The sequence below is a fragment of the Aristolochia californica genome, unplaced genomic scaffold (assembly GCF_029961685.1).
Source record: "Aristolochia californica isolate CCGP_79_NKW_82.1479 unplaced genomic scaffold, dmAriCali1.0.hap1 SCAF_3, whole genome shotgun sequence".
Taxonomy (NCBI): Eukaryota; Viridiplantae; Streptophyta; class Magnoliopsida; order Piperales; family Aristolochiaceae; genus Aristolochia; species Aristolochia californica.
This window is the reverse complement of record NW_027181992.1, coordinates 7,865,696-7,892,868: the sequence shown is the minus strand read 5'-3', so window position 1 is coordinate 7,892,868 and position 27,173 is coordinate 7,865,696. Positions and strand designations below refer to the sequence as shown.

At 37.7% G+C, this 27,173-nt stretch overlaps 4 protein-coding genes and 1 long non-coding RNA gene across 6 annotated transcripts; 3 read left to right on the top strand and 2 right to left on the bottom strand.

Moving 5' to 3' along the window:
• The first annotated feature begins 2,220 nt into the window (after positions 1-2,220).
• On the top strand, positions 2,221-4,213 carry LOC137959271 (annexin-like protein RJ4). The gene is made up of 6 exons (XM_068806660.1): positions 2,221-2,337; positions 2,661-2,806; positions 3,031-3,249; positions 3,329-3,541; positions 3,639-3,728; positions 3,832-4,213. Exons 1-6 carry the CDS (start codon positions 2,262-2,264, stop codon positions 4,030-4,032), a joined length of 945 nt encoding a protein of 314 aa, XP_068662761.1. The 5' UTR covers positions 2,221-2,261; the 3' UTR covers positions 4,033-4,213.
• Positions 4,214-6,082: 1,869 nt separating this feature from the next.
• Positions 6,083-15,247, top strand: LOC137960205 (annexin D3-like). The gene is given in 8 exon segments (XM_068807750.1): positions 6,083-6,318; positions 6,451-6,596; positions 11,671-11,786; positions 14,228-14,333; positions 14,414-14,626; positions 14,706-14,783; positions 14,910-14,972; positions 14,975-15,247. Coding segments are annotated over 8 exon segments (942 nt in total). The 5' UTR covers positions 6,083-6,242; the 3' UTR covers positions 15,119-15,247.
• Positions 11,487-15,219, bottom strand: LOC137960207 (uncharacterized). Its single transcript, XR_011114120.1, has 3 exons — positions 15,094-15,219; positions 14,228-14,494; positions 11,487-11,786 (listed from the first exon to the last, which is right to left on the bottom strand). It is a non-coding gene; the product is annotated as an uncharacterized lncRNA (long non-coding RNA).
• Positions 15,248-15,558: 311 nt separating the features above from the next.
• On the bottom strand, positions 15,559-19,966 carry LOC137959144 (mitochondrial fission 1 protein A-like). The gene is made up of 5 exons (XM_068806468.1): positions 19,681-19,966; positions 17,055-17,193; positions 16,738-16,859; positions 16,090-16,153; positions 15,559-15,993 (listed from the first exon to the last, which is right to left on the bottom strand). The coding sequence occupies exons 1-5, from the start codon at positions 19,771-19,773 to the stop codon at positions 15,908-15,910; spliced, it is 504 nt and encodes a 167-aa protein (XP_068662569.1). The 5' UTR covers positions 19,774-19,966; the 3' UTR covers positions 15,559-15,907.
• A 4,174-nt stretch (positions 19,967-24,140) lies between these two features.
• On the top strand, positions 24,141-26,263 carry LOC137960616 (lycopene beta cyclase, chloroplastic/chromoplastic). Of its 2 annotated transcripts, XM_068808279.1 has the most exons (2): positions 24,142-25,756; positions 25,844-26,263. In XM_068808279.1, exons 1-2 carry the CDS (start codon positions 24,667-24,669, stop codon positions 26,179-26,181), a joined length of 1,428 nt encoding a protein of 475 aa, XP_068664380.1. In that variant the 5' UTR covers positions 24,142-24,666; the 3' UTR covers positions 26,182-26,263. The 2 variants fall into 2 exon arrangements, with proteins under 2 accessions (XP_068664379.1, XP_068664380.1); XM_068808278.1 differs by having other exon boundaries at positions 24,141-26,263.
• Positions 26,264-27,173: the final 910 nt, after the last annotated feature.

Below are 27,173 nucleotides of genomic sequence, written 5' to 3'. Positions count from 1 at the left end.
ATGATTTAAAAGTTTGTTACACTTTCTCCCTATCCCTATTATATTTAATAAGAAGAAATTTAAAAAATGTCTTTTTAAATATATATTATACTATTATTGAAATTTATTTTATTAAAATAAATAAAGAAATTCAAGTATTCCTTCTATCTCTACCAGCTATTGGAGGGTGAGGAGGGGGTGCTCCATCCTCCCATCTCCTCCTCTTTATTCCATCTAACCCCTTCTTCAATCTTTCTTGTGTGGTTATTGGTATAAAAAAAATGGTAGAAGAGGTCAGCTCCCTCCTCCGGTTTTTTTAAATTATCTTAATTAAATAAAATAAATTATAATACCTTATTTTACTAATAATATTTTGAACTTCAGAAGAGGACAAAATATTTAACAGACAAAAAAACTTAACCATGTTTGTACTTATATTTTTGACAAATTGAGAAGAATTTGATTGATCGATCAACAAGCTCGAGAAATAAAAAAATATAGTTGTTATCCATGGTTGATCGATCATATATTTCCAGTGATTAATCAACACCTTTTGTAGTTTTTTTAAAGCATTTATTTGTAATCTATTGCATTCAACCATTGTTTTTACTTTTAATTTTTTTACAAATTCATTTTTGAGAGAAAAGTTTTAAAAACTCCCAATATCTCTCAAATTCTTTGTGCATCATAGCAATTCAAGCTCCAAAAACTTTTTCTCTTGTGCATTAAAGGTTGGATTTCAAGGAGAAGGATGTCTCTCCAAATTTAAAGGGTGTAAGTTTTTTTTTTATATATATATATTTTCATTGTTTTCTTCATACAATTGATCTAGCGCAAGTTAATCTAGATAGGAGAGTTTGCTAGAGTTAGAATCTACCCGATCAATTTCAAGGAGAAATCTGTATTCATGTACTTAAGCATACGCATGGCTTAAAAGAGAAGTTGAATCCTCTTTTATGTGAATTCAGCTAATAACGTTATTAGTAGAATTTTCCCAAGTAAGTATTCTTAGACGGTGACTACCAATAGAGAACATCGATAAAAAAAATTGTCTCCTTTATACCCCCTTATTGAGAAACTACATGGACCAACAATTGGTATCAAAGTAGGCAATTCTTGAAATCAAACCTATTTGATTTTTATACCCGATTTCAAATAGCATCTCAAGATAGATCAATGTTTAATAAAAGCAAAATATAGATATTGGAAGGTAATAATGAAATTCTTCCTTCAATTTATGGATTGGGGCATTCGACGTGTCACAGTTTCATGTACTACGAGACAAGATTAGCCTCTCTAATAGTGGCTATCTTGAGGGAGAATGATAAATGATTGGCATAATCTCTTCAATTGTCGAATAAGATCTCATTATATTTATCCCATATTATAAGTAAAATTTATTTTTTATTTAAATTTTATAAATACCACATTTAATCAATTGTAATGTACATGGGGAGAGGTTTTTTTAGTCACTAGAGGATTCACTAACTTATCCTATTCAGTTATGTTTTTATGATAATATTGATATAATGGAAGGGAATAAATATTAAGAGCTTTTTAACAAAAAGAAGTGACACATCTGTCACGAAAAATTATGTGACCCCCATCTTAGACATTTATTGCTTTCCTGCTTTTTAGTCTCTCTCCAGCGTTTCCCAAAAAAGCTAAAGGATCCGAATCGTGAGTCAGCCCCACGTCCCCCTCTCCGTCGACACGTCAACAGCAGGCCATGTGATATAGACGTACCTTACATATGCGACTCACCTGCTATTTTTGACAGTTTCTCTCTCTTGACTTCCCTGAAAACGACCTCATCATGTTTCTCCGTTTTCTGTCTCCACGCGTTACCCCCATTGGGTTTTCCGTGAAATTTTTCTCCCTGACGATAACACTCGGAAACCTCCAGTTTGTCCAGAGTGAAATCCGTGGGCACTAATTCTCCACTTACAACAATTGTTTTTTGGAGAGTTCCACCATTCAAGCTCAGAAGTTGAGAAACCTGTTTTTTTTAATCAATAATTACATTGTTCAGAATGGAGATTCTCTTCCCTGTTTCAGTCGTTTCAAATTCATTATTACCGGGACGAAATGGTTGTTTCGAAACGTAAACGTTCCCTGGCGTTACTTCCGAGGACGAAGTTGGCGAGAATCTGCTTTAAAATTATCAATTAAAATTAATCTCCAAAGATTATCTGCCAAGTTTTCCTTTTAGCTCTTTAAATAGAGTACAAGTGTTGTTCCCTGCTTCTCATCCGAGTCTACCAGACGAGAACAAGCAGAAAATGGCTACTCTCATTGTGGCTGATCCTCTTCCTTCTCCTGTTGATGATGCTCAGAATATCAGGAAGGCTGTTGAAGGTTCTCATCGGTTTTCTTTTACCCTCAAGGGATTACCCATTTCGGTTTCTCTTATTTTTCCCGTTTTCTCTCGCTCCCTTTTTATGTCTCTGTTCTTACTTTTTCGCTTTTTATTTCTGAATGAAATCAATCGTTTTCTCCTTCGAGGTTTCTTATCATGCCGGGGCCAGCATAAAGCTATTATGTTGATCTGTCAAACGAGAGTGCTAATCTTCGGAAAATATGATGGATGACCTCTAAAACGAAACGCTTCTGGATTAATGCTGCATTTGATTGCAACCCGTTTTGCTGTAGTAATTTCTTATGTTCACTTTGTACGACAGGGTGGGGGACGGACGAGAAGGGGGTCATCTCCATTCTGGGGCGCAGAGATGCAGTTCAGAGGAATCTGATAAGACTGGCTTATGATGAGCTTTACCATGAGGACCTCGTCAAACGCCTTGAATCTGAACTATCTGGTGATTTTGAGGTATTATGATCTTCTATCCAGTCAATGATCAGTGGATTGGAATTTGGAGAATGAGAAGGCATGGATGATCTAAATTCTGATACTCCCTCCTGTTTGGGAAAATTGGGAAAATAGCATAACCAAAGCAGGATTTTTTGGCTGATGTCTCCTGTCTTCCATTAATATTTTCATAGGGCACCAGTCTCTGTTTCAGATTTACTGATGATGGCATATTCTTACCGCAGAAAGCTGTGTACCGATGGATCTTTGATCCGGCGGAACGAGATGCTATCTTGGCGCACCACGCTGTCAAGAAGCCCGTTCCCGATTATCGGGTGATCGTGGAGATCGCCTGCACCAGATCTCCCGCCGAGCTGTTTGCTGCCAGGCAAGCCTACCAGTTGCGTTATAAGCATTCTCTGGAGGAAGACGTTGCTGCTCACTCCTCGGGAGATATTCGCAAGGCAAGAATTTTCTTGAGCTCCAAAAACCCCAACTTGCAGTAATGCAGTTTGAATTAATGAATTGCACCCTTCTGCACAGCTTCTTGTTTCTCTGGTGACAACATACAGGTACGACGGCGCCGATATCAACGCGCGTCTAGCCCACACTGAAGCCAACATCCTCCATGATGCTCTCCAACAGAAGGCCTACGCCCATGAAGAGATTATAAGGATACTGAGCACAAGGAGCAATGCACAGCTCACTGCAACCCTGAATCGTTACAAGGATGATCACAATGCATCAATCACCAAGGTATCGCGAGAAATAGATTACCCTTCTTGCTTCTCAGTTCTTGCTCGGGTATAGCTTTTCGCAATTAACCAAACTGTGTTCTTTCTGGCTTCTGAAGGAGTTACTGGGTGAACCAAACGAGGAATTCTTACCACTGCTGCGAGCCGCCATTCGTTGCTTTTCGTCCTCCCACAAGTATTTTGAAAAGGTGCGTTATAATTTGCATCAAATCGATTTTTTTTATCTTTTCCTGGACACCATCTATCTCAGATTTTCTGTCGTGCTCTTTTCTTTTCTTGGATCAAATCAAGGTGCTGCGCAATGCAATCAAGGATTTGGGAACAGACGAAGGGGCGCTGACACGGGTTGTAGTGACACGAGCAGAGAAGGATTTAAAACATATCAAAGAAGAGTACTACAAAAGAAATAGCGTTCTTCTGAAAGATGCAGTGGCCAGGGAAACTTCTGGGGATTACAAGACCTTCCTCCTCACTCTTCTTGGAGAAGCTTAGCAATCTTCCGTCTCCTTCCCAGTGACCCTTTTTCTCGACTTCATTTGAAATAATAGTATGTTATTATCCTCTGGGAAGAGCATATTTTCTGTCATAGATTCCTGAGACTCTGCATATCGGCTTGCTGGTTGTTCTACTGTGCGTTCTCTATTTAGTTTTATTTTGCTTTTGTGATTTGAGATATCTGTGGCTGTTGCTCAACTGTCAAAATAAGAGGACGACGACAGATCTCTTCACTTGAAGGTCTCTGTGTGTGTTCATTAACCTGTCTATGAATCTACAAGAATAAGATAAACTGACCAGAAAAACAAAATTCCCACTTGGCCCTCCCATGAACGACAATAGCAGTATTCTCTATCTACAAAATCTGGCTTGCTAGTCGATCTAACTTACAGAACCCACGATTTTTGCAAAGTTACGGAAGCAAAGCAGTTTGCTTGAAAAACTGAAAATTCAGTTAATTGTTTGATCAAACGTTGAGGCATCAATGCCGACTGCTAATTCTTTTGTGTGCAGTTCAGCCACATGAAGCAGCCACACATATTCTTTCACAACTCACTTTCAAATTTTCTAAATTCGTTTGAAAATTCAGAGAGCCCCGTAATCATTTTTAATTTTAATTTTCTTTTTTTCTTCGTTAAGTTCTTTTCGAGTTTTAACATGATTTCATCTAATACTTCTGCGAATCCAACTGTAACTAAATCCTCATTTAATTTCTCATATTTATAGGTCAAACACTCTTGTGGCACTAGAAAATGTTGACTCGAGTTTCTCCCAAATCTCCTGGGGAAGCTGCTGAATCGACACTTTCAGGGCTTCAGACACTAAAATTCCTTTTTTCTTTATTTCCTCTTACTGCTCGACTTCCACCGTTCCTGGTTCTATGATTTCTCCTTCCATCGCGATTTTATAGAGCTGACGAACTCTACACGTATGATTTATCCTTCGGTGTTTTGATATCTCCATTTTACTCTTTCCTTTTTCCTCTTCGTCTTCGACTTCCACCACGGCGTCAGAGCTGAGATTTGAATATCAATGGATGTCGGGCCTTGGGACGACCAGAGGTTTTGTAGGTTGGATTTTGGCAAAGTTCTGAAGCTCTTCGCTATAGCAGTTGGCTCAAATAATGTGACTGATCATAGCAGCAGATCTTGTTGGTTTATGTGAATAATTCAATTATGTACCTTAATTTCCTTCTTAATCTCTTTTAACACCTCTACTTCCTTCTCATTCATCTCTTTTCTTCTTCTGAAGCTCTGGCTTGTCGGTTTGGCCGGTAATGAGACTAAAATGCAAGGTGATCGGATCAAAGAAGCTCGGAATATAAACCAATCACTTTCAGCTCGTGGTTTTTTTTTTTTTTTAATTTTATGATTCGGCTCTTGGGACAATAAGAGACATCCATTGCCACAGCGAAGAAAAATTATTTGACTGTTGTCGAAACTTAGGATTTCATGATGTATAATCACATTAGAAGAGGATTAAGGGGGAGAAGAAGAAGAAGAGAGGTGGAGAGATTTACAAGGGAGAAGAGGAAAAATGTCGAATTTGGAGAAAAGAAAGGAAAATTAGGATAACAATGCCTAGTATTTCTCCAGTTTATTTTCTTTTATTTTTATCACTTCAAAACAATGCTTATATCCACTACCATCCAAGAGGTGATATATGTTTGAGTTACCCTATAAAAGTGATTAGTCTATTTATTAAGCCATGAAGGGCAATTTTTTCGCCTTTAAAATTGAGGGGAATGTGTTTCAGACTATGACCATTTTTAAAGGCTTCGAATCATAAACGATATTTATTCCATGAGTTTTGGAAGTGGCAACATTTCACTAGTATTTTTTAGAAACTTAAACAATTTCCATTAATTTTGAATTTAGGGCATGTGTATGCACATAACATTTTAATTTTAATTTCGTTAAAATGTATCTCTTTTTGCGCGCTTGAGATCCAATTAAAAATCTCCGTTAAATAGATTACAGAGGACAAATTCATCCCTCTCAGATAAAGAAAAAAGAAAAAAGAAAAAACTCTAATTTGGTTATATTAATGAGAGCAGAGGCCTTTAATGGAGATGAAACCTTCGACGACATAAACACTGGATTTCTGGTAACGGACTCGAAGCTTTGAATTGGTTTCTCATTCTTTATTTTCTTCTATCGCTTTTCTGTTTCGGTGCTCCATTCGAATTGGACGTGAGAGAAGGAGAGATGGCTACCATTACGATCCCGGAGCCCCTTCCGTCTCCGGTGGAGGATAGCGAGACGCTCAGAAAAGCTCTTCAAGGTATCTCTCAAACTGCTTTTTTTTCCTTCTTTTTTACGTCTCCGTTTCAGAACAATTAGAGGAGAAGGATTAATAGGGTTGATCTGTGGACGAGGGTGAATGTGTTTTGAATTTGATTTTTCCTTTGGGAAGGATGGGGAACGGATGAGAAGGCCATAATTAGGATACTGGGACACCGAAATGCGATTCAGCGATTGAAAATCTGCCAAACTTACGAGCAGCTTTACCAAGAGAGTCTCGTCGATAGACTCCATTCTGAACTTTCAGGCGATTTCCAGGTATCAATCTCTCCTCCTCCCTCTGTGTTTCCCTTCTCTCACTTTTATATAATTTAAGTTGGGAGAGACGAGATATAATGAAAGGCATCCATCTCAACTGAAATCCTCCCTCAAGCTTGTTAAGAAGAAGATTTCAGAAAAGAAACTGAATCTTTCGGCGTGCGTTTCTCTACAAAACACGGGATGCTATATGTAAACTTTCGTAAAATTTTCCTTTCTTATTCTTTAATTTCATACAAATACATCCATATACATCCATATTGGTAATTTTAATCGGTATCTTGGATCATCTCCAAAGTTGTTTGTACTTAGGACTTCTTCTTCTGTTTTTATGGATTTGGAAGACAGCTCTAGAGGAAGAAGTCCTCTTTTGGAGGAACTCACGCCAACTGCCCCCCTCAACTTATGTATAAATCTCTAATGCCCAATTTGTCAAGTGAATTGTAAAATTTCTTACACTATATTGTTTCTGTAAGTACGTCTCGCAACTAGTCTTCAGATTTAACAAACAAAAATTGAATTATCTTTGCCTCAAGGTTTTGTTTGATGAAGTGTTGATCTACTTCCATGTGTTTAGTGATCATGTTGAACCGGGTTATGTGAAATATCAATACCTATTTTGTTATCACAAAATAAGTCCATCTCACAATTTAGGCCAAAACCAATTTTGGTTAATAATTTCTGAATCCAGAGAAGCTCACAAAGACCCTTAGCTATCCCACGAAGCTCACCTTCAACACTTGATAACGCTACCACCTTTTGTTTCTTACTTCTCCAAGTAACTAGGTTTTCTCCAACAAATGTAAAATAGCCTGATATGGATCTTCTATATGAAATATTCTCTACCCAGTTAGTATTTATATAACCTTCAACCCTTAGGGGGGGTTAGTTAAGTTGAAGTCCGAGATGAAGATCAACCGCATGACGCCCTTCATCAGTTGAAGTCGTTAGTAGAGTGCATATGACATTTCATCTGGATGATGGGGATGATGCGGTCCTTCATCTCCACGTTTTAAAATCCTTCATCTTGTTGAAGACCATTTTTTATCTTCTTCGAGATGAAGGACGCGCACGGCTTGGTTTTTTTTTCCCCCTTTCTCTCCTCGTACCCCCCTCTCTCGCGCGTCCTCATTTCCCTTTTTTCCTCCCTCTCTCGTCTCCCTGCGCCCCCGACATCGCTCCTCCCTCTCCTCTCGGACTGAACATGAGTGCTTTCCCAGAGGAGGACTTTAGGAATCAAAGAATTTGATTAACTACATTCATATGATCTTCACTTGGACAATGTATGAATTGACTTACTGCATAGGCGATAGCATGGTGTGTATGGGAGAGATAAATAAGTTTCCAACCCAACTTCTGGTATCTTCCTTTGTCTGTTGGCACTTGGTTTGGGAATTCTTCAACCTAACTTGTGATTTGGGATTATTGGGGTATCTGTAAGCTTACACTCCAGTATTCCAATTTCTGATAATAGATCTCAAATATATTTTCGTTGAGAAAGAAATATGCCTTGGTTGGACCTAGCAACTTCGATTCCCAGAAAATATTTCATCCCTCGCAGATTTTTCATCTCAAATTCTGTTGCCAATTGCTCTTAAAGTCTTGCTATTTCTTCTGGATCATCTCCTATAATGATCATATCGTCTACATACACTATCAAAGTTGTTACTTTACTTTGTCGATGCTTTAAAAATAGCGTATGATCTGAGTTACTTTGTTTAAAATCATATTTCTACATTGCCAAACTCAATCTCCCAAGCCACACTCTAGGAAATTACTTCAAGCCACATAGAGTTCGCTGGAGTTTGCACACCGTCCTTGCATCAGAATTTGCCATATATCTTGGAGGAACATCCATTTAGATTTCTTCTTCAAGATCTCCATAGAGAAAAAATATTTTTAATGTCAAATTGGTGCAGTGGCCAATCAAGATTAGCTGCAAGAGATAACAAAACTCTAGCAGCATTCAATTTGGCCACCAGTGAAAATGTCTCTTGATAATCCACATTATATGTCTATGTATATCCTTTTGCTATTGGCCTTGCCTTGTACCGTTCAACTGCTCCATCAAATTTGTATTTGATTGAGAATACCTACTTACACCCCACTGTTCTTTTACCTTCAAGTAAAGGAACAAGACTCCAGGTCTTATTTTCATTAATGCCTTCATTTCTTCCTTCATGGTTTGAGCCCACCTAGGGTCTTTCAGAGTTTCATCAACACTTGTGGGAACATGGTGTGAGGAGAGTTCATTTACAAACTTCTTGAGGGGTTCAGACAGTTCTTTTGTAGATACATAATTGACAATAGGATATTTCATTTTTTTCCCCTTTACTTCGGGGGAATATCTGATTGGTGGTTTGCCCCAATTACGTTTGATAGGTAATTCATAGCCAACAAGAGTAGCCATATCATTATAATTTTGAGGTGTGATAGGATTACTTACCTCAATGATATTCTCAGAAGGTGGGTTGCTAGATATTGAGGGGAAGAGGGGTATTGCTTCATCATTAATTTATGAGGATGTCTTCTCTGGATCTGGTTCCATAGTGGTTGCTATATCAGTGTCCGTGAACCAGTCAAATGTCATCCAATTCAGCTCTTCTTCTCGTGTCTCCCCCTGAAGAGAAGAATTGGATGTAGCGAACGAATAGAAAGTTTTGGATTCAAGGAACGTAACATCCATAATTACATATGTGCACCGAGTAGTTGGATCGTATCAGCAATACCCTTTTTGATGGAGCACATATCCCAAAAATAGACACCGAATGGCACATGGATCAAGATTCAAGTGTTGGTTTTTGTGAAGATTAACGAACAAAATGCAACCAAAAATTCTAGGGGGCAGCATCAACACCGAGGGTAATGAAACATAATTTGACAAGGCCTGTAGGGGAGTCTTAAACTCAAGAAATTTGGAAGGCATGCTGTTAATGAGGTAGACAACCGTAGTAATAGCATCAGGCCAATGATTGCTAGGCACTTGAGCCCCAAGTAAAAGAGCTCTGAGTTGTTTAAAAAATGTGGAGATTTTTTTTCTCTGCAATACCATTTTGCTGAGGAGTCTCGGGACATGAGGTTTCATGAATCAGTCCATGGTGTTGGAAATTATCACGGAACTGATGATTCACATATTTTCCACCATTATCAAATCAAAGAACTCAAATGTTGGCAAAGAACTGTGTTTGGATCATCTTATGAAAGGATTGAAAGGTATGAAAGACATCATCCTTGTGCTTCAACAAGTAAAGCCAAGTTATGCGTGTGCAGTCATCAATAAATATGACAAACCAACAGACACTAGACTTAGCATCTTTGGGGGAAGGACGCAATACATCAGAGTGAATTAAAACGAAAGTAGCATCGCTCTTATTCATACTTAATGAATAATTGACTCGATGACGTTTAGCTAGAATGCAAGTCTGACAGTTAAAATCTAGAATTAACAAATTCAAAAATAGATCGGGACACATGTTTCAAACACCTAAATGAAGGATGGCCTAACCGACAGTGCCACAACAAAATTTGTTTCACTTTGTGGTCGCTCGGGTGCCAAATGTGATATGCATGACCTACACTGGAATCTTATTGCTCCCTCCTCTTAGTACCACGCCCAATGATCTCCTTGGTGAGAATACCATGAATTAGACAAAATGTAAGGTAAATAAGAACAACATAATTCAACTTGTTAGTAACTTTACTCATTGATAGTAACATGTGAGAAAGAGAGGGCACAAGTAGTGTATTAGATAATAGTAGGGTTGGTGATACCATCATTGTTCCAGCCCTATTACCAGAGAGATAACTCTATTAGCGTTGGCAATGCTGGTTCGTCGAGGAGCAATGTGTTGAGAAAAATCATTTGCATTAAATGTCATATGGTCTGTTGCTCGAGAGTCATGTATCCACACTCTACAATCATCCTCTCTAGCGGATCCAACGATAGCAGTACCTGGGTCCACATTCGTCTGAGGAGGTTGAGAGAGATCATCGTTCAAATACCCTAGTTTGTCTTTGTCTGAGATATACATCTCGACAACCTAGGATAGGTCGAGTCCGGTCCGGTTTGAATCTAGTCCAGTCATGTCTGAATCCAGTCTAGTTTGAGTCGTTGGGCTTTGAAATTAAATCTTGCTCCCTAACTTTGGGCGGTTTTAATTTCAAAGCCTCATTATCCTCGTGACTCTGAGCGGCCTGGGACGAGAGATCTTTCATTGCGTAGGTCATCATCCCCGCGAGCACTATCGGTAGTGGGAGAGGTTTACGACTTCGAGCTTTAAGCCTCCATTCTCAACAATCTGCGGGCATAGACTGGAAGCTAGACGCGGGTTCCAAGCTTAAGCCTCCATTCTCAATCCGCCTAATAACTGATTATTTCGGACACACTCTTGTGGCGAAGAACGTTATTCCGGCAAGGTTAATAGCCGGTTCCGTTTGCATCAAAGAAGCAACATGAACAAGAATCTCCGTTGTCGGAATTTTCTCCCTATGTCGTCGCCGAATCCAATCTCTGGTTTAGACCCGCTTTGATACCATGTAAACTTTCGTAAAATCTTTCTTTCTTATTTATTAATATCATACAAGTACATCCATATTTATATACAAAGATTATAATTAATTTTAACCGGTCTCTTGGATCATCTCCGAAACTATTATGACGGAGGATTTCTTCCTTTGTTTTCATGGATCTGGAAGACAGCTCTAGAATAATAAGTCCTCTAGAGGAACTCACGAACACTAGATAGATAAACATGGCGAAGTTGTCGAACTAGTAACCTTCGATATGGTTATTAATATGTTTTTCAGGAAAAAATGGAAAAAAAAACACTTCATCTTCTGAATCTTTTATTTCCCTTCAATTTTCTTTTCTATGAAAACTGCTCATCTCATGGTTATTTTTCAAAATCCAAACCTTGTAAGAAGATCAACTAAAGCGATTTCTGTCAGCGGAGGTGACCTCACTACGATTTCTATTTGCATCTCGTATTTCTTTCTTTTGTTTGTTTCTTTGGATAATCTTCTGAAATTCTTTCTCAGTGAAATGTTTATTTTTTCAGTTAAACGAATCGACCAGAACGCAGTGATCCAATGGTTGCTGGATCCCCCTCAAAGAGACGCTAAGATGGCAAAGGAGGCTCTGAAAAGCAAGGACGTCAAACGTCTACTTGTCCTCGTCGAGATAGCTTGCGCCTAGGGGTGGCATCGATCCGAGCCGAGCCCGAACCTGCCTATGTTCGAGTCGAGCTTGATTTAAATATTTCGAGCCGAGCTTCGAGCCGAGCCTCGTCTCGAGCCTAAAATTGTTATCGAGCTCGAGCCCAACGAGTTCGAGCTGAGCTCGAGCCTCAACATACATTTCAAACTTTTCAAAAAATATATATCGAATAAAATGTATATAAAATTATGCATACATTTTATATAAAATTGGGCATGACCTCTACATAAAATTGGGCATAACTTATATATATAATATGTGTATAAGATTGGGCATAACCTCTACTTAAAATTGAGCATAATCTATATATATAATACTTGTATAAAATTCGGCATGACCTTTACTTAAAATTGGGCATAATCAATATACATAATACCTGCATAAACACTCCATAAACACTCCATAAAATTGTTTCTACATTCCATAAACACTTCATGAAATTGTTTATACACTCCATAAAATAATCTAAACACTCCATACATTGCATAACATTATAAATAAACTCCATACAATAATCAAACACAACAAAATAAAATAAAATATCACTATCAATTTACAATCACCCAAATAAAAACTATAAATTCTTTAAATAAAATCATATTACTATTACATACTTACTAGAAAATTACAAGAAATATTTTAAATTTTTCTTAGGAAAATTAAATGGACCTCTTATTGCCTTTTCTAAGGAAATAAATAAAAATTAATAATTAATCTAATATATTATTATACTTATCGATAAAATTTTAATCACATAAAATGTCAAACACAAAATTACTATGAAAATTGCCTCATGCTCAAAGTATTATATCATCAACTGTCAAATACTTATTCAAAATTTTTCTATATGGTTTTCTTAACCATCTTGCGAAGAAAATCTTACTTAAAAAATTATAGGATTTTTTAAAAAGAATTTATAATTAGAAAAATATTTTGAAAAAATACGAGGCACTAATGGTCCCTATATTTCTATTAAAAATGTTTTTTCAACATTTATTGAAAAAACTAGTCTCTGGAAACGTATTTCTACTAAAATATCTTTTCAATTTATTTAAGAGCCACGAGGAAGGGACAAAGAGTTTTTTTTTTCCTTGTTTATGATCTCGCACGTAGGGGTGGCTTTGAATAAATTATATATAAAATTATGCATACATTTTTAAGAAATATAATGATAGGGGAGGTTCAGGATTGAATTTCAATAATGGATTAAAATGCACCAATATTAATATTTTTTACTCCAATTGTTGTCTAGCTTGTTTTGTAATTTTTGAATTTGGCCATAATTTATTATGGCCTCCTTAGTGCCCCTAGATAAAAATTTATATTCTAGGAAAAACTAAAAATATTTTTCCTATGATACATATTCCCAAAAAAACCTTTAAATAAAATCTTATTACTATTAGTGACTTATTAGAAAATTATAGGAAATATTTTAAAATTTTCTTAGGAAAGTTAAATGGACCTTTTATTGTCTCTTCTAGGGAAATAAATAAAAATTAATAATCAATCTAATATATTATTATACTTATCGATAAATTTTTAATTAAATAAAATATCAAACACAAAATTGCAATGAAAATTATTTCATGCTAAAAGTATTACAGCATCAACTGTTAAATACTTATTCAAAAATTTTCTATACAGTTTTCTACCCCATTTTGGTACAAAAAATATTACTTTGAAAATTATATGATTTTTAATAAAAAATTTCAATTAGAAAAGTGTTTAAAAAAACATGAGACACTAATAGTTTATAGAAAATTATTTCTATAAAATTTATTTTTAATTTTTCCAGAGGAAAAAGTTTTTTTTTTTATTTTATGATCTCGCACGTGCGAGATCATCTTTTCGCGAGGAAGGGGGAGATTATTTCTCCCCTGTTCTGGTTTTCCGCCGAGACGACCCCGAGGGAAGGGGCTTACGGCGCCAGGGAGGATTTATCGTCGGAGATGACGGCCACGACGGAGTCGGCGGCGACGGAATCGGCGGTGATGGAAGCGGCGGCGACGGAAACAGAGGCGACGGCGAGGAGAGGAAGAAATCGAACGGACGGACACAGAGGCGGCCGGCGAGCAGCTGTGACGGCGGTATAGACGCCGGAGAACAGCTACGACGGCGGTAGAGGCGGCGACAACAACCGATGGGAGGGGTCGGCGGTGACGAGGGGGGGGGAAAAATTTTTCCCCCCCTCGCTCTCGCTCCCGCTCCCGCTCCCCCGCTCGCTCGCGATCCCGCACCGATTCATGCCGATCCGACTCATTTCGAGCCGGCTCGCGAGCCAACGAACCGAACCTAGCTTCGGTCGAGCTCGGCTCGTTAAGGTAAACGAGCCGATTTCGGTGTTCGAGCTCGAAAAATGACGAATCGAACCGAGCCGAACCGAGCCGGCTCGGCTCGAAGCCACCCCTACTTGCGCCTCCTCCCCCGATCACCTCATTGCAGTGAGACGAGCCTACTGCTCCCTTTTCAGATGCTCCATAGAAGAAGATATTATTCTCCACGTCGAGCCTCCTTTCAGAAAGGTAGGCACTCCCTGCTTCATCACTTCCGGTGTTTCAATTCGACGAAACTTCAGTCAAGCTTCGCGGTGTTTCATTTACAGCTTCTGGTGAGTCTGCTGAGCTCTTTCAGATTCGAAGGAGAAGAGACGGACGAGGCGATGGCACAAATGGAGGCGACTATCCTGCAAGAGGCCATCAAGAAGAATGTCATGGATGAGGATTATGTTGTGTGGATTCTGAGTACAAGGAACAAGTTTCAGCTAAAAACTGCTTTCGACTGTTACAGGAAGATTTACAAGATATCTATCGAGGAGGTATAAATGTGGAGACGAGGAGGCGCATGAAAGTTTCTATAGCCATTGAATTAACGGGTTTATTCCACCATTGATGCAGGACATCAGACATTCCTTGTCCGGCGATCTGGTGACTGCAGTCCGGTGCATTCATTCGCCTGAAAAACACTTCGCAGAGGTAGCGATCGATATACACTGCTTCTATCAAAGATTGAGACTTCTCTTCTTCACAGACCCTTTTTTTTTCCTTTAACCATTGATAGCTCAGAAGCTGAGTTTCCATGGTTTTATGTCATAAAACCAGGTTGTACGATCATCGATTGTGGGTTTGGGAACGCATGAAGATTTACTAACCAGAGCTATAGTTACACACGAGCAGAAGTAGATATGGAGAAGATTAAAGAGGAGTACCTATATGCTTACAACGTTAAGCTTATTGATGATGTTATGGGAGACACTTCGGGGGATTACAAGGACATATTGCTCACCTTACTTGCAGAAGGCAAACTGTGATCTTCTGCAACTTCAACCGGAAGATACTGTAACTCATCTTCGTGCTTTCATTCAATCTTTCCCGAAATTCAGCTGCTGCAACAAGATAGACACGACAAATAAATTTTTTTATTTTTTGGCAAATTTTAATATTACTAGCTGAAATAATTAATTTTTAAAATATATAGATTTTAAAATTTTTATTTATACCCTTTTTAATGATTCAGAAGTTTTTTTCCTGTCCAAAATAGTTAGTCTCAGCTATAACATATAATTTTTTTTTCAAGCTACAACAAATAAAAAAAAAATCCTACGCATCCCCTTACCTCTCCCCCTCCCTCGCTTGGCCCTCCCCCTGCATGACCTGAGGCGCAACGAATCCTAATCTAGGCATCAAAATGAATAGACTCTACATTTGACATTATAAGACCTATTCTTCAACAAATAACAACCACATCAAATTTACATAAATTTAATCATCCATTCATCAATAATGAAGACATAGAACGTAGGGTTCGCATCATTTAAGTGTCATAAGGGTTTTCATTTATATGATAACGGACCACAAAAAGATGGAAGGCACAATCACAGTGAAGCATTCAACATATATGTGAGGAATGTAAGAAAAAAAGTGTATATCTGTATTGTCTATGAAAGTAACATTCCAGAGACCCACTCGAGCATAGCATATCAACTAGTACCACCTCTCTTCCAAATAGCTTTACAAGGGATCCTCATCATCTATAACTAGATGTTGCATTAGGTCGGACTCTGCATATCAGCTCCTCTATGAAAGTAAAGGAGGTTCGATCATTTCTTGCGTGCCAATGCTGCGGCTATTCCACCAGCCACAAGTCCAACTGCTGTTGCAGCGATTCCAATCCCAATAACACCATCTTTTTGTACCAGATAATATCATAATCATAATGTTAGATGCTGTCACCAAATTAAAATATAAACTAATGTTCAATACTTGTGAACCTAATAATTACCTTTAGCTATTTTATCTTCAATTGTCTTCTTCAATGTCATAGCTTGCCTCCAATCCGGAGCAATCTACAAAATCCAGAAAGAAACATAACCCAGAAACAAAAGAATTAAAGTTGACAACGACAGCAACTGAAAGAAGTAGAGATGCCTAACAAAGTGAGGCATGTTGCAATTAATTGCTTGTAAGGGAGGCGATGTAACACTTGGAATTATAAGAAGGGTGGGTATGGTGTCACCTCATGAAATATCTTTGTCAGAATCACAAGTTTCATTATTGTCAATAAAAAGAACAAACCAATATATCAGTCAGGAATAAAAGCAACCTAGAATTGGAAAACGACACATAAGTTGCCCGAAAGCAAGTGAAAGAAAATGCAAAAAAAAAAAAAAAAAAAAACTGTCTTTTATTTTCAATAAATTGTTTATTTTTAATGACACTGACAGTAAATAATTCACCATAATATAGATATTAAGAAATCAATTCGTCAGAATACCGATATAAAGAAAACTAGTGTAGCTGTTAAGATACAGATCATCCATATCAAGCTTACACAAATGCATTTGGGTACCATATAATCACAAGGAACAAGAACTGTCACCGAAAGTAGGAGTAACTACAAAATAATATTAAAAACATGCTCAAACCAAACCTCCAAACATTTTTCAGCTAGCTGCCTGCCCCTTGAATAATCTCCACTCCTGTAGTGTCCAACTGCCAGAAGATAAAGTGCTTCCCTCTTTTGATCTGGGTTGATAGGTCTACTCAAAGCAACTGCCAATCCCAAGTTTCATAGTTACATTTGAAAAGGAAAAAATTATAAAAGTTTCGTAATTGAGTAGTCAATTTGCTAGCTTTTAGCCTAAACATATAAAGAGTTTCGCAAATCAAGAGCTCCACAAAAGTAGTCAAATCTGATAGCAGATCAATAGATAATCAGAACATTAAACCAAAAGCTTAGAACTTTACCTTCAAGCATAGCTATTCCCCGTTGCACATCTTCTGGGTGTTTTGAGTGAACCAGAGCCCATGACAGCCTCATGATGCTTTGACTTATGAGTTGTTCTGAGCCATCTTTTTCTGCTTCTGCAACTTCCCTTTCACATCCCTGAGAATAGAAAGTTGCAAAAGTAATGAGAATACAACATAGGAAATTGAGTCATCTTCTTTGAGAAGGTTATGTTTCTTCAGATAGATAATACATGGGACATCCAAAAATAGAAACCAACAGCTTAGGCATATTACACTCAAGCAAAGACAATTTTTACCATTTGAAACTTTTTTGTATCATGCAGTATTGTATTTTGGGCCCATCTAAGCTTCTTAATGTTACATTTAAAGCAGCCATCTGCCCAGACTTTGGAAAAAAATATGGAACAATAGGCAAACTCGCTAGAAAAAAACAAAAAAACATGAGTACATTAACAGGATGCTGTTGAGAGGTAGAATGAACATAGCAGATCATTCCCCAAAAAGAAAGACAGCAAAAATCTGTTGAGGTCGGGATCCTGATGACTGCTGCTTGGCAACACTGGCCTTGCTGAGTAGTTCTACACCCAGCTGTGTACAAGAGATGCCAGGTTATGAATGAGAGAAGATCAAAGAGGCCACTAATCCTGGGTGAACTAAGGTGGTTAGACCAAAAAAATAGCCATCTAAGCTTTTTATAGTTACATTTAAAGCAGCAATCTGCTTATACTAAGAAAAAAATATGGAACAATGGGCAAACTCGCTAGAACAAATTATTCTGGCATAATAACTGTTAGCAATGAAGTATTTCCAAGTCATGCACAAGATTTATTTAAAACAATAATCCTGTCATGTGATCCCTCATTTGCCATTCTAAAAAGAAAAGTACTCATACACACTGTTCAAAAGAAACTAAAAGGAAAAACAGAAGCAAGATAATCATTTCTATCAAAAGAAGTATATTTATAGTACTGTGCCATAAATTTTGCCATAAAAGGCAATTTCTTATAGGTTTGTGTTATACTAATTCACCACCTTTCAAAATATACAAGACCAAAAAAACTACCGCAAGAAATTATCTCACATCGATCACACTCAGTAGATGGCTTCAAGTTAATCTCAAAGTCCTCAGCACTTCAACACCAATACTTACGCAAAAGAAATAACTGCACTTTTGACTCGTTGTTCAGAAATGAACACTTAAAGACAACCTAAGTGATTTGATTTATAGACATTGGAGGCATGCGGCTTGCTAGCTTACGTCAGTCATCCAGCACTTATAACAAGGGTTGACAGTACTGATATTTTGTAAATGCCTAAGATCATTTCAGTCCCAACTCAATTTTCATATGCTCAGCCTCTTGGTTCATTGATAGAAAGCTTTGATGAAGTTTGAAGATGTGTTCCATGTAGAGGAAGCCCCACACATAAACATACATAGTGGAAGTAATAGCCATGTGCACTAATCTCAGACTAAAAACCTGGAAGCTTAAAATGTTTAAATAAAGATAAATTCAATCTTAAATACTTGTGGTCCTTGTGACCAATCTATTCATCTAGAAAGTAATACTTGCATGAGTGTTGTTTTCAATATCAAACAACAACAATAAGACCTTGAATAAAAGGACTTTTCACATGAAACCCATTAAGATAATACATTTTTATCTACCTCATGTGACTGACATCCACCATCATCTACTGTGTCAGAAACACTCCACTAATTGTAGAATCAAACTCTTACATTGACAATAAAAATGATGTACTTGATGATTTCGAAAAAGAGTTCAACCAGAAAAAGTATTGAAAGAATACAAAAAAGAAGAAGAAGAAGAAGAAGAAGAAGAAGAAGAAGAAGAAAAGAGCGAGCTGACCACAATCCATTTCCACTATTCCAAGAAACATTTTGCACAAGTGAAATTTGCTATGTCCAAATAAAATATCACATAAAATGGCCCAGTTTCTTTGTACTCACAAAATCAAGCTCCTAAAGCAATGGAATAGATACAAACTAACAGAAACATTAAATTCCCCAATGACATACATGATCTTAAAATCTAGAAATGCAAAATAATCGACAAACTCTTGCTACAATGGATGCACAACCTTAAATTGTAAACAAGTAAAATAATATGCGATAAAGTCAATGTTCATCCTAGCAGCATTACCTTTTCAAAAGAATACACCTTATTAATGTTGCATATTTAATGTGAAAAATAATTTATTTGACCTTTTAAAAAAAGCATAGACAGACACAAAGTTCCGTCGGAAAAGAAGAGACAAGGTTTGGAGGGACAGGATACAGTATAGCGTAAGCCTGAAATCTCAAAACGAGACGAGTTAATGGCTTGGATCAAATATCCTAAAAAATTACTGATAACGCCTGTAAGATGATTAACATGCCAAAAATGCCTAAATACACTAAATAATTCAATTCAACGGAAGCTTTTGACAGGTAACGATGTCACTCCATTCAAGTTTTTTCAAAAAATAAAACCTCAAATGAGATCACTAAACCTAAGTAATAGCTAAAGACAAGTCGATTAAAGCATCGAAAACCTAACTATGCAACTAGAACTGTACAAAGTCAAATGGAAGGCGAAACAGGCAGAGATGAAAGAAACATTACGGCGATAATATCTCGACCACACCAAGGAATGTTATCTCCGCCGCTGAAAAAAGCTCCAATGGACTCGAAAAAATTTCCAATCTTCGCATCCATTGAAGGCTCTCAGGGTGATCGAAAGAGCTGCAGAAAAAGTGGAGAGAAGAACCCTGATTTTCTCTCGGATTTATTGAGTCACGAGCGAGGGCTGTTTGTTATAGCGGTGAAGAGAGAGAGACGGAGAGAGAAACTTGGTTGTTAAGATACTTCGGCAGGGTGTTATGGGTGCAGGAGAAGGCACCTGTGCGAGAAGACTAGCCGCAACAAGATTTTGAGAAGCGCGATTTCGTGCACGTGAATGGTCACAATACACCTCCCGAGAGGTTTGTTTTTTAACAAATCCAAAACGGGAGGACACTAAAATAAGCCCCATGGACTCTAGTGGACCTACCAATTATAGTTAACATTGCTGAGCCCTATTAGCCCAATGGGCATACTCTTCGTCTTTCTAATTTTTGATTAATCAAGCTCTAATTCGAGGTCGAAGGGGAGAAATCTTATTCGGGTGCTGTAATGAAGAGAGAATTTGTCACTCTATCAAATGTATTTACTAAATCTTTGGGGAGACGTGAATTTGAATCTTTTTGTGACAAGTTGGGTCTTATGGATATCTATGCTCTGACTTGAGAGGGAGTGTTAGAAAAACAGTAGAAGGGCATTTTGGTTATTTTAACTTAGCTATAATTTATGGAGATGACATTTTATTGTTCAACATGTTTAACCTTATTTGTAGTTCAAATTCTATGTAATTTGAGTGAGTTGATTGGAAGATTTAAGGGTTTATGTAAAGTGTAACAAATGGGGGGTATTTTGTAATTGATTGACACTTAAGCGAATAAGAAGAGTTGAAGGCCGTTCACTACCCCCGACTAGAGTAATTTATTTGACTCTCTCTTTGTGGTTATAAAGTGTGGCAATCAGGCAACAATCTTTATAGTCAATAATCCAATCTTCATTTTTCTATGAGCTCAAGTTTTTTATTGAGGTAGAGTGTCATTTTATTAGAGATGTTGTCATGTAAACGAAAGTCATTACACCATATGTGAAGTCATTCGAATAACTTGGTGATGTATTTACTAAACCCATTGGAAGACATGAACATTTGGCCTTTTGTGACTAGTTGGATCTGTTTGATATTTGCTCACCATCTCGAGGGGGAGTGTTAAAATTCACGCATAAAAGTAGTTTAGTCATTTTCTATAAGTGTAAGTGTCTCATAAGGGTTGGAGTAAATTTTTTCACTCATCAAAGGGATTTCCCTGCTCATATTGCAAGTGATGGTTCTGCTCAAGTAAATCCTATCACTTCCAGTACCAAGTATTGGAAGAGAATGTTTATTACCTTATGAAATGAATAGAATGATTGTGCAGGCAGTTGACTTAATGATTGAGCAAAGAATAAATGCTTCTGTGTTTGTTTAACAGTTATGAAAATGGCAAGTATGAATCTTTCATTAGATAGTCTGAAAAAGAAGAGAATTTGCATTTAGGAAGCCTTACAGGAATATTTCAAGCAGATAAAGGAGCATTGAGAGATCAACAGTATTAAAAGATTGATCTAGCAACACAGCTCTTCATTATTTTCTATCTTGGTTGAAACTTTAGCTATTGGTGTTTTTAGTCTCAAGAAGTTATCATTGTCTACATGGGATCCATAAGGCTTAGCTTGTAATAAAAATTTGTTGTGGACTTTTGAGGGGGAAGAGCAGGAGATGTAAAAACTTCATTATTTTTTATATTAAAATGTGGGGCATTTACAGTATCTAGTCGTGATGCTTCGAGTTTGTAGAAGTATTTAGCCTCATGAAGATCAATTTTTTTGGAGCTCTCCTCCATATCAATCAGTTTTACCTATCAATTGTGTAGTTAGTTCAACTTCTCACTCATCTATCTATGATGAGCATTCGCTCGGTTGCCATATCTTTGCAGGCTGATTTCTTTATAACTTATATCCTCACAGATGGATTGTCAGGATTTTCTTTAGAAATTCCTCAGACTGGATGCTAATCTGGCACTTTGCTAGTGCTAATCTATTCTGTCAATGCCCAAGGAAGAAGCCATATGTTTATTCATGCAATACTATAGAGTTATTGCTTTTGTCTCTGTTGCAATTTTAATTAGGATGGTGTATGCTGTCATTGCCCCCTTGTTTGCTTCCATTTCTCATTGTTTACTTCTTTCTTGGCTATCTGGTATATGCCAATCATTATTTGTTAATTTCTACATTTAAGTAGTGTCATCTTACAAAAGTGTTTTCATAATCAAAATCATCTCATGACCCGTTTTTGGTGGAAAGATGATACAGAACAGAGCATTCTTTTTCCAGATTCAAGATGTATATGTTTCAATCTATGAAACATGTGGACAGTCCTGGCCACACATTCGTCACTATATTTTGATTGCTACAGTTCTTATGCAAATCTTCATAATCAGTTTATTTGGACTGAACCTGCAGTACCAATCTCAACAATACTGCTGCTATTAACTGCATTATTATTTAATGTGTATTGTAAGGGTTCGGTTCTTTCCAGCATTTTGCCATCATTCTGTTCTGGTGCCTTTCCTTTTTGATGTACCGATTCCTTTGCTTCCATAACACGTTTGAAAGGTCACTCATTTAACATCGATTTGAATATGACACATTATATTTTCATTTAAAAAGATGAAACATTATTAAAACTTTACCATTCCAAGTTTGGTGCTGAGCATTTCAAAGGAATACCTCCATCCAAATCTGGAGGGGTCAGTAGGCATACTAGTTAACATGTGCACCTGTTCTAGATCAGTTCTGCAGATTCAGGCCAAGTTAAAAGAAGAAAGATTTTATTTATTGAAACTTTTCTTTGCAATGAACACTTCCAAAATGCAAACATCAGTGGTCTTTTACTATTGGTAAAATAGTACAGTTCATGTTCATTTGTTTGAAATGGGCATTTATTACTTGTGAAAAATTGTGCCTTTATAACTTGGGACAATTTCATGATACTGATTCCTTTGATGTATTTAGTTGTAACTGTTCTCAAGAACAGTCAGTTGTTTATGAATTTATTATCCTTCATACAATCAGATTATAGATTATGTTCAATTTGATACTAGTGTGGTGTATATTGACATGCTATAAAGTGCTATGGAAAACAATGAATTGTATGCAATGGAGAGCTTGCCAGAACCCAGTGAGAGTCCCATTGAAACCTATTGCCAGCCCTGTTTAATAGGCTTCTACTCTCAGTCATTCGAGAAAATGGAAAATGATTAGGGAGTTGAATTCTAGAGTGGGTGAGCCAAATATAAATCTTCCACCATGAGTGTTATTCTGTGATTCTCTGCTTTCATAGGTTACACTTGGACAAGGATCCTATGCTCAGGCCATGAAGTCATATTTTGATTCAACGATTTGTTCAGGCATTCTGGCTAGTTTCTATAACTGTATTCTGATGGTGAAGGGGCAGGGTATATCCTAGAACAAGAAAGAAAACAGAGAGTTGCTTCATTTGTCAAAAATTCTGATCAGTGTAAATAAAAGTAGACCAGTGTAATCTCACTTTTTCTCTCTGCATTCGGAGGGACTGGAACCTTGGCGCGACATCTGGATTCTTGAACACCATTATTGTCCTTGTGGAAGTTGAATATGGCAAGCGAGGGGAGCTGCTATGGTGGGTGCGCAACAAACAGAAAAGATGCTGCGCCGACTCCATGAATGACGTTTCTGGTGCGGTTCTTATTTATTTCCCAGAAAAACTGGCAAGTCTTTGAGGAGGTGGGGGTCGGCCGAACTTCCTATGTTCAATTGCTTTTCCTGTTTGTTTTCAAGTAAAATTCGGCGGTGGCCACGGTTCCTTTCTTGTCTTCTCGCAGACACCTTCCTTTTTTTAGTGAAGGTGGGATAAGACCGAAGCAATTGGTCTTTTCCGGCCGAATCTGGTTAAGGTGTGATTCTATCATGGGGATTTAGTAAATAGTAATCATTCTCTCTCCTCACAAAATTTTAAAGATTTTTTATGATTTTTCTAATTATAGAGGTTTTGGCTTCAATTATTTCAAAAATATTTAATGCAAATTAGTATAATATATTTAAATTTCATAAAAATCATGCAAATAATTTAGCATTTTAGATTATGATTATTATCTTTTATTTTCTATGAAGAAAGAGTAGAATAGAGATTCATTTGGTTCATTTGCTTCTGGAGTGGAGAGGTATTAAGAATTGCAGAAATCTCAATGAAAAAAACACAAACAAGGTTGGCAGTCCGCACCCAGTGGGCGTTGAAAGTTGGGACGAGCTGGTCATCGCACTACCAGACATATGCGAATCAAAGGAGCTGCAATTTTCTGGAGATAATATGATTCCCGCATCAGCATTTTTTTTTGTTTACAAATAAAATAAAATAAAATAAAAAGGAAAAAAACAAAAACGGAGGAACGCTTATTTATTAGAGTGAGAGTGGGCTTCACACAGAATATCCGGTCATTCGTCTTCCCGACTCTGCGCCAATCGTCACCCGACTCAATATGCCTACCTCCTTCAACCTTCGTTTCTGTGTTTTTCCAGTAAGGCATCCCTGCTCTCTTCCCTTTCTCTGAATTTTTATCTTTGGCTTTTCCGCTGTTGAATTTCGTGTCTTTTTTGGCGATTGTCGCCTGTTATCCAGGCTGCCCTTCTGGGTTATAGTCTCATTTTTATGAGTTTTATGTGGGTCTTAAATTCCTGGCTGTCGGCGAGGTTTTAAGCTTTTCGGAAAATTCACCTGCTTCTGCCGGAATCAAGCCGGGTATTAGCCGATCAAGGTTGGGTTAGCTTTAAAAATTGCTCTTGGGTATTATAGTTCCTTGCTTTATTTTATGGTTTGAATGCTATCGTGGATGGCGGAAGACTAGAGTAGTTTAAAAGAAAATTCGGTATCCATTTCTAATTTTTGTAGACTTTCAAAAAGTCTAGCCTATCTAAACCAGAATGGGTACCATCCTCAGAACCCACTGCAAGCTTGAATTGTTTCACCCACTCAGTGGATTCGCGGAAAGATACAGTTTTTTAACCGCTTCAAAGTTTCAAAGCCAAGATTTCAGGTTTTGTCCAAGGAAAGCATGTAAGAAAGGACATACGAGTGGTTCTGTTCGAGCCAAGAGCAGTAGCGCTCTTTTGGAGCTCGTTCCCGAAATCAAGAAGGAAAATCTTGATTTTGAGCTGCCATTGTATGACCCAACTGAGTCCTCTGTGTTGGACTTAGTTGTTGTCGGCGGCGGGCCTGCTGGCCTTGCGGTGGCTCAGCAGGTATCTGAGGCAGGTCTCTCAGTTTGCTCCATCGATCCTTCTCCCAAGTTGATCTGGCCCAACAACTATGGTGTCTGGGTTGATGAATTCGAAGCCATGAACCTTCATGATTGCCTCGACACCACATGGTCTGGTGCTGTCGTATTTATAGAAGATGGTAAGAAGAAGTATCTAGACAGGCCTTATGGAAGGGTGAACCGGAAACAGCTCAAATCCAAGATGATGCAGAAGTGCATATCAAACGGAGTCAAGTTCCATCAGGCCAAGGTTGTTAAAGTGATCCATGAAGAAACTAGTTCTCTTCTAGTATGTAGTGATGGGATGAAGGTTCAAGCAAAGGTGGTTCTTGATGCTACTGGATTCTCAAGGTGTCTTGTTCGTTATGATAAGCCATACAACCCTGGATATCAAGTTGCTTATGGAATATTAGCAGAGGTTGAGGAGCACCCATTTGAATTGGACAAAATGGTTTTCATGGATTGGAGGGATTCACATTTAAATGGCAATCCAAAACTGAAAGAAAGGAACCGTCAAATTCCAACATTTTTGTATGCAATGCCTTTCTCATCGAATAAGATTTTTCTGGAAGAGACTTCTCTGGTGGCTCGGCCTGGGGTTTCAATGGAAGATATACAGGAAAGGATGGAGGTTAGACTGAAGCATTTGGGTATAAAGGTGAGAAGCATTGAAGAGGATGAGAGGTGTGTTATTCCAATGGGTGGCCCTCTTCCTGTGCTCCCTCAGAGGGTTGTTGGGATTGGTGGAACTGCAGGTATGGTGCATCCTTCTACTGGTTACATGGTTGCAAGGACTCTTGCAGCAGCTCCAATAGTAGCTGATGCAATTGTTCAATACCTAGGCTCTGGAAGACTTTCGGGAAGTGCACTATCTGCTCATGTTTGGAAAGACTTGTGGCCTATAGAGAGGAGAAGACAGAGGGAATTCTTTTGCTTTGGTATGGATATTCTGCTTAAGCTTGATTTAGAGGCGACAAGGAGGTTTTTTGATGCGTTTTTTGATTTAAAACCTTATTATTGGCATGGATTTTTGTCGTCAAGATTGTTTCTACCTGAGCTTTTATATTTCGGGCTCTCTTTGTTCTCACATGCCTCAAATACCTCTAGGTTAGAAATCATGACAAAAGGAACTGTGCCATTGGTGAAGTTAATCAACAATTTAGTGCAAGACATTGAATGAGAAAATGATGTTGCCTTTATGTATGTGTATCAAGATTTCTATACTTGCAATGGCAATGGAATCAATCTGATGTTGTTGTTTCTCTCTGTATCAAAATTTGCTTAGGTGTTCGAGACTATTGAACACCCATATTTGCCTGCAGGGTTTCAATCCATATTCAAAAATTGTGTTATATTTCCTTGGCTCGAGAATTTGAACTATTTTATTGAAGTGGATCTTTTTAATATTAACGTAACATGACATGTATGCATTTAGAAGGAGGTTAGTTGGTTGCATTTTTTCTTTTATTAATCTTGTATTTCTGTCATTGGTTAAAGCTCTTTTCCTGTGCAAGTGCACTTGATCTTTCAAGAAACTCTACTACAGCATGACATGTAGACATGTATGTTTGATTGCTCTGAAGGGTCATGTAACTTTGCCTTTTGAAGACCAAGTGAAGTATTTCTCTGGTTAAATGGTTGAAGCACTAGCCTATTTGGTGTTGGCTCTTTTAATTAGGACTACTCCATGAAGAAGTGGAGCTGATTCCTCTGTGGAGGCCACTCATGCTGTAGTTTTCAAGCGCCTTTTATATATTTTTTTAGTGGTGCCTTTCCTTATTTGAGTAGCCCATTAATGATTAGACTTTTTTCTATATCCATCATTCAATGTTAATAAAGTATTCATGTGGGTTAGAGATGCTTGGATTGGTCATTGGCTCAAGTGTGGTTGTTGGGTAAGAGTGGGTGGTTTCTTGTTTGGGGTCTTGAGTTCAAGTCTGACCAGGGTTTTGGATGCAAAAGCAACTGATATATTTATTAAATTGTAGATCATGTCTTTTAACTTGGCTTATCTCCTCCTCACTTGTTTAAGCTTCTCCATTGTATCCTTAAGTTGCATCCAATATCATATTTGGCTTTTCCAAAGATGAACAAAGTGTAAGGAAGGAGGAAACAGGGAAGAGAAAGAGGTACAAGGAGAAACAAGGGGAGATAGAGAGTGAGAGAGAGAGA

What these genes read in the sequence shown, in the direction of transcription:
- LOC137959271 (XM_068806660.1), top strand. Translation starts at nt 2,262, where the DNA reads ATGGCTACTCTCATTGTGGCTGATCCTCTTCCTTCTCCTGTTGATGAT. An exon ending in TATCAGGAAGGCTGTTGAAG is followed by an intron (nt 2,338 to 2,660) that starts GTTCTCATCGGT and finishes TTTGTACGACAG; the next exon opens with GGTGGGGGACGGACGAGAAG. An exon ending in ACAATGCATCAATCACCAAG is followed by an intron (nt 3,542 to 3,638) that starts GTATCGCGAGAA and finishes TGGCTTCTGAAG; the next exon opens with GAGTTACTGGGTGAACCAAA.
- LOC137959144 (XM_068806468.1), bottom strand. Translation starts at nt 19,773, where the DNA reads ATGGATGCGAAGATTGGAAATTTTTTCGAGTCCATTGGAGCTTTTTTC. An exon ending in GTGGTCGAGATATTATCGCC is followed by an intron (nt 17,194 to 19,680) that starts GTAATGTTTCTT and finishes TTCTATTCTCAG; the next exon opens with GGATGTGAAAGGGAAGTTGC. An exon ending in GGGAATAGCTATGCTTGAAG is followed by an intron (nt 16,860 to 17,054) that starts GTAAAGTTCTAA and finishes TGGGATTGGCAG; the next exon opens with TTGCTTTGAGTAGACCTATC.
- LOC137960616 (XM_068808278.1), top strand. Translation starts at nt 24,667, where the DNA reads ATGGGTACCATCCTCAGAACCCACTGCAAGCTTGAATTGTTTCACCCA.